The 6,000-nt window shown below is 41.7% G+C and overlaps 1 protein-coding gene across 2 annotated transcripts in view; it reads left to right on the plus strand.

The window, feature by feature from the left end:
* EFCAB11 (EF-hand calcium binding domain 11) overlaps positions 1-5,650 on the plus strand; it is a 63,892-nt gene extending 58,242 nt beyond the window's left edge. The window contains exons 6-7 of one of the 2 annotated variants that reach the window (XM_082234334.1): positions 4,229-4,335; positions 5,352-5,650. In XM_082234334.1, the coding sequence (XP_082090460.1) occupies positions 4,229-4,307 (79 nt within the window). In that variant the 3' untranslated portion in view covers positions 4,308-4,335; positions 5,352-5,650. The remainder of the gene's footprint in view (positions 1-4,228; positions 4,336-5,351) is intronic. The other variant, XM_082234333.1, reaches the window with a different exon arrangement.
* Positions 5,651-6,000: the final 350 nt, after the last annotated feature.

A 6,000-nucleotide genomic window follows, 5' to 3' on the forward strand; every position in this document is an offset into this window, starting at 1 on the left:
ATGCAGGAATCTCTTGCCCAATGTGGGGGTCGAACCCACAATCCTGAGATTAAGAACGGATCTACACTACAGTGGTGCCTCGCAAGACGAAAAGAATCCGTTCTGCGAGTCTCTTCGTCTTGCGATTTTATCGTCTTGCGAAGCAAGCCCATTAGCGGCTTAGCGCTATTAGCGCTTTAGCAGGCTTAGCGGATCAGCTGATAAGCGGCTTAGCGGATCAGCTGTTAAGCGGTTTAGCGGATCAGCTGATAAGTGGCTTAGCGGATCAGCTGTTAAGCGGCTTAGTGGCTTAGGATCAGCTGATAAGCGGCTTAGCGGCTTGGGGACAAGGGGGGAAAGGGGGGGAAAAACCTGCAGGAACTCGCAAGACATTTTCGTCTTGCGAAGCAAGCCCATAGGAAATTCGTTTTGCGAAGCACCTCCAAAACGGAAACCCTTTCGTCTAGCGGGTTTTCCATCTTGCGAGGCATTCGTCTTGCGGGGCACCACTGTAGTTGTCTATAATGTTTAAAATGTGTTATTAAAATGTGACACTACAGGGCGCTGTAGAGCAGCGAGCCTTCAGTAATGGAAAATTGCACTGAGAATGATATAGCGTTATATTTAATGATGTTTTTACAGATCAATGTCGATCCAGCCTAAGAGTCTCATGCTCTACTGACTGAGCTACGTCCTATATAGGATATCTGCAGCTAGGTATCTTTAATCTAGCAGTCCCTACCCTGCTAGAGCAGTATACCAAGTATAAAGCTCCTCTAATTAAAATCAGGGCTGAGCTAACACAGAAAAGGCAGGGTTATTTTGCAAACATTTTGGTTGATCCTTGTGACATACCCCATCTTCTGATGTAGCTCAGATGTGCCTCCTAGCATGTTTTGGGAGTTAATAGACATCCAATGAAGCTGAACATTGGAAGATTCAGGAGAGATAAAAAAAAGTATTTCCTCATGCAGCGCATAGTTAAATTATGGAACCAGTTTCCATAGGGGGACAGTCATGGCTACCAATTTGGATGACTTAAAGGTGAAAAGTCATGGAGGGGAAGGTGCTAACCATGGTGGCTGTCCTCAGTTGGATGCAGCAATGCTTCTGAATACCAGTTACTGGAAAGCAGAAGAGGGGAGAGGGCTTTAGCGCTCAAAACCTGCTTGCTGGTTTCCCACAGGCATCTGGTTGGCCATTGGCCTGATCCAGCAGCCTCTTTTTACGTTCTTACACTATCCTCTTCAGTTGTGTTATGTACTGAGTTGAATAGGATCCAAACTGCAGCAGTCTGATTGGTCCTAGAACAATGCAGCAGTATGATTGGTTGGCAGGATCCACCCAATCCTGCTCCAGATAGAAGTGAATCCACAACCTGATTGGCTTACAGTAGAATTCCGGAATTAGCCAATCATGTGCAGCCCATTGTGTAAATAATGTATATAAAGCAGATACTGTGAGGGGACTTTCATTCATTCCTCCTCACCACTATGAGCTGAATAAAGAGCATGAAATCACTTTGCGACTCTGAGTATATTTCAAGTTGACCCTGAATGGATAACTTTCCACTGTATTGTCCTTAAATGCACATTATCGAGTTAAGCTCTTTTCTACAATAGCTCGGTAGTCTGAATTGGCCACACCTTTTGTAATGTACATTCATAGTCCTTAGGGAGGTGGAACTAGTGTGTTGGTAAATTTCTGGTTGGCTACGTGGACCTCTGACATGGAATTTATTTTGCCATTGGACAACACATTGGTAGGACATCACAGGTATGCAGAGCTTCCTTTTTGAGCAGTCTCCCACTGCTCTTGGCTCTGCATTCATCTCAGGGCATACTGGGCATGTTGCATGGCAAGCAGGCCTTTCATTCTGTGGTCTCAAGGTGAACAAGTCACTTGAGTGCTACTTTGAGATGTAGAGAAGCATCTCCCTTTGGAATGAATGGTCTAACCATGATGCTGCAGTGTGACAAAGCAGCATCCTGGTGAGAAAAGAGAAGACTATCATGGCTTTTATGGGTGGCTCTGCATCTCAGTAGGTTTGTACTGTTCATGGGGGGCATATTTGGAGTGTGCAGAACTTTTTTTTTTAAGAGCAACACTGCAGGCAACACACTGAATATCTTCCTTTTTCAAGTATCTACTTGCACAGTACATTGAGATTTAAAATATTCCAGCTGGAGAGGTTCCTTACCACAGATGTGGGAGGGAACTTAACCAGCTTTAGGAGATCTTAATTATCTAATTTAATAAGAGGGTAATTTATATTCTACAGTGAGTTAAGTTGTGATACTAATTACTTCTACAGTTCCAGTAAAAGATCAGCCTTGGGTACCAAGTGCCACAAAATCTACACTTAGGTTTTTCCAGTGTAGAAAGTTAATGAATAATGTACTCTAAAATGTAGTTACTCTAGACTACAAATTTGTATATTTTGTTTATTGAATCAAAAAGGTAAGTATTTCATTTGCTACAAGTGTGAGTTAAGATGGAGGTGTTGCCTTCATTATGACTCTTCACTTTTATGATGCATCCAGGAATATTACAAGGCAAAAGCACTGCGTTTGGCCAGCAGGGGCGATGGTTGGTAGGGTGTTTACCTGTTTCTGGGGATGAATTTCCACAACTAAACCCCTTGTGTGGAGGAGACACTGTTCCCCCACTATCACTGTGCGTGACAAGGAAACAGAGATATATGCTGCATGTTCTGTCTTACGAGTTACGATCTCACTGTTTTGGAATTTTAAAATGGCAGATGCTGACTTGCACCATATCTGTACAACTCAGGACACCAATACCTCAAAGATTGCTTCTCCTCACATGAAATAACCTGGACCATGCAATTATCAACTGATACTATTCTCTGTGCGCATCAAGTTTGGAGCTGATGTAAATGTGCAGTCAATGGAGACACAACCATTGATTCAAGGTGCATAGCCCTGTATATACCAGGAGCACCTCAACCCCCATCGTTCAGCCCAGACTTGGAGGTCCAGCTCCAAGGGCCTTCTGGCAGTTCCCTTATTGTGAGAAATGATGTTACCGGGAACCAGCCTTCTTGGTAGTTGTGCCCTCCTTGTGGAATGCCCTCCCATCAGATGTCTAAAGAGAGAAACAATTACATTACTTTTTGCAGACATCTGAAGGCAGCCCACTTTCAGGAAGCTTTTAATGTTTGATGTTTGGTTGTGTTCTTTTATATTCTGTTGGAAAGTGCCCAGAGTGGCTGGGGCAGCCCTGTCAGATGGGTAGAGAACATGAAATAAATTATTAGTATTAGTATTAGATACTGCATAAATGCATTCCGTGCATGCCATCCCTGTGCCATCCATGCCTCCTCCCTGTTTTAATCACACCTCTGGCATATCTTCAGCGGATCAGCTCCACCAGCAGTGTTTCACTTGCATATCTGTCATGACAGTAGCAAATTTCACATACTGCTAGCACGGCAGGGCTTCCATCAAATCCTATGGCACCTTATTCAGTGGTTCCCGAGCATATTTTTGCACCCTAAAACTCTTTTTCATTATTAACTTTATTTGATTGAGTATGATAAATAAAAAATGTTAGACCTTGGTCAGATGAACCGTTACAAACAATGTACAGTGGTACCTCAGGTTACAAACACTTCGGGTTACAGACTCCGCTAACCCAGAAGTAGTACCTCGGGTTAAGAACAATTTCAGGTTAAGAACGGACCTCCGGAACGAATTAAGTTCTTAACCAGAAGTACCACTGTATAATCAAACTGAATATCATTTACTCTGTTATAGTGTAGCACACTAAAGTCAGAAAGGAATTGCTTTTGTTTGCATTCTAGAATAGTAGCTTTATTGGTATGTGGTACCAAATAAAATAAAATCCTCTGAGCCTGACTCCAGGGGGCTTACTTCTAAGTAGATCTTCATAGAACTGGGAATGCTAATCATGCTGAAGATTAAAGCCAGACCCTCTTTATTCTGGACTAGTTAACCCAGGACACTTTTGTCTCTGGCTCCAATTGTCCTCAATCCTTCCACTACCTGCACACGGCCCTCAACACATTACAAAGGGAATACAGCTCTCAACAGAAAAAATGAGCCCAGCCTTGCTTTGTATAAATAACCTGATTCACAATCACTAAGGAGATGTTGAATTGCCACTCTACACCTTAAACCACAGTATCATTTAATATGGATTAGCCAACTGTTTAACTATTGTGTTAAGTAGTTGAAACTGTCTTTTATTTACCACTCTTCTAAAGCACATGGAAAAGTCCATTATTACAGCCTCCTATTGATTCTCGCCTTTCTTTTGGACTCAAGTGCTCCAATATGGATTGAAAATGCCGTCCATTGAACGTTCAGAAGAGTGAGAATGCTTTAACCGTACTTTAACCAAGGTTTTTTTTTTTAACTGCAAAACAGTTGTTGAAGCATGTTAAATGATTACGTTAAGTGAGCTTGTGGAAACCTAACAGTCAGTTTAGTCACACATATTTGGAGAAAATGTCAAAGGTTTGATCAGGCTCCACAGCAAGAGTTAAAAACTTGTTATCAATGGCATATGAAAACTATTCAGAAAAGGATCTGTTCTGAAAGCCTGTTTGATTTCATTCTTGCCATGCTGAAATATTTTTTGGAGAAAATGTCTGAGCTTTTCATCAGCATATTTTTATCCAGGTGAAGAACAAGCATCCTGTTTAGTATTATCCTGGGGAATCTGATAATTTAAGATACTCTTTTCAATTAGTCACAGTAGTCCCCTTTGGGAATGTGCCTGACCAATATCTCCTAAACAGTCCATGGACTGAAAATTGATGAAGGAACTAGAGGACGGCTTTTATAAGGCCAGAATGCTCCTCCTTATGATGAGCTCCTTTGTGATAGTACCTCTGAGGAATATCCTTAAGAGCAAGAGACTGACAGCAACTTTGTTTTTCCTCTCATGTGACATCAAAGCATGCCAAAATAGGTGGGATATTGGAACGGTATCGCTACCCTGCTTCCATTTTTATATGAGGAATGGCTGTTCTGTGGCTCTGCAGAAGTTGCTGGGCCACAGCTCCCTTCCTCCCTAATTATTGGTCATACTGGTGGAGACCAAACAACATAGGGCCACAGGTTGCCATCCCTGTTTTATACCCTGGTCTGGCTCCCTGGCAGATAAAGAGTTTAGTAAGGAGCAAGTGTGTTGGCAAATGCATACAGCATAGCACACTCTTAATAGTTCTAGGTTCCTTGTTATGGAAGCCATATTAACTTTTCACAAAACGGATGGCATAGTCAGATGTTGTTGCCTTTGCCTTCACCATGTATAACCAGAGATCCACAATAAGAAAGAATGGTGTAGTGATAGTTCTAAGTGTCAATGTTTTTCTTTTGTAGGGAAGTTGATCAGGATTCTGATGGCCATATTAGCTTCAAAGACTTTGAATCGGCAATGAACTATGGACAGGATAATTTGTCAGCACTTCCTCTCATCTAATGAAAGCAGCCAAAGAACTCCATAGCCAAGGTTTTCTAAAATCTACAAAACATTTTCCTTCAGAATCTTTTTTAAACAAATCAAGGTAGATATGCTGCCATGAACAAGCTGTCTTTTGAACCTTCTATGGAATGTATTGTGTCTTTAAACATATATTCTGTTTTTCCAATAAATTGTTTTTTGACTTCTGCTTCCTTTACATTTGCTGATTTTCCTCTTCATGAATATTGTTAATATGAGCAAAGCCAGCCGATAAAGCTGATTTGTTTGGAAGTGAAAGGGGGCAGTTTTTTATACCGTGAATGAATCCATCTATATAGAACAGGGGTGCACAACTTGCAGCCCTCCAGATGTTGCTGGACTACAACTCCCATCAGCTTCAGCCAGCCTAGCCAGTGATCAGTGAAGATGTGAGTTTTAGTCCAGAAACATCTGGAGGGCTGCAGTTTGTGCGCCCCTGATATAGAATAACCACATGCAACTCAGGAAGGGGGTCTGTGGAATTATCTGTTTAGGTTTTTATTTATTATACATAAATGTACATCTGTT

This window comes from Podarcis vaucheri (assembly GCF_965113315.1).
Source record: "Podarcis vaucheri genome assembly, chromosome: 1".
Classification (NCBI taxonomy): Eukaryota; Metazoa; Chordata; class Lepidosauria; order Squamata; family Lacertidae; genus Podarcis; species Podarcis vaucheri.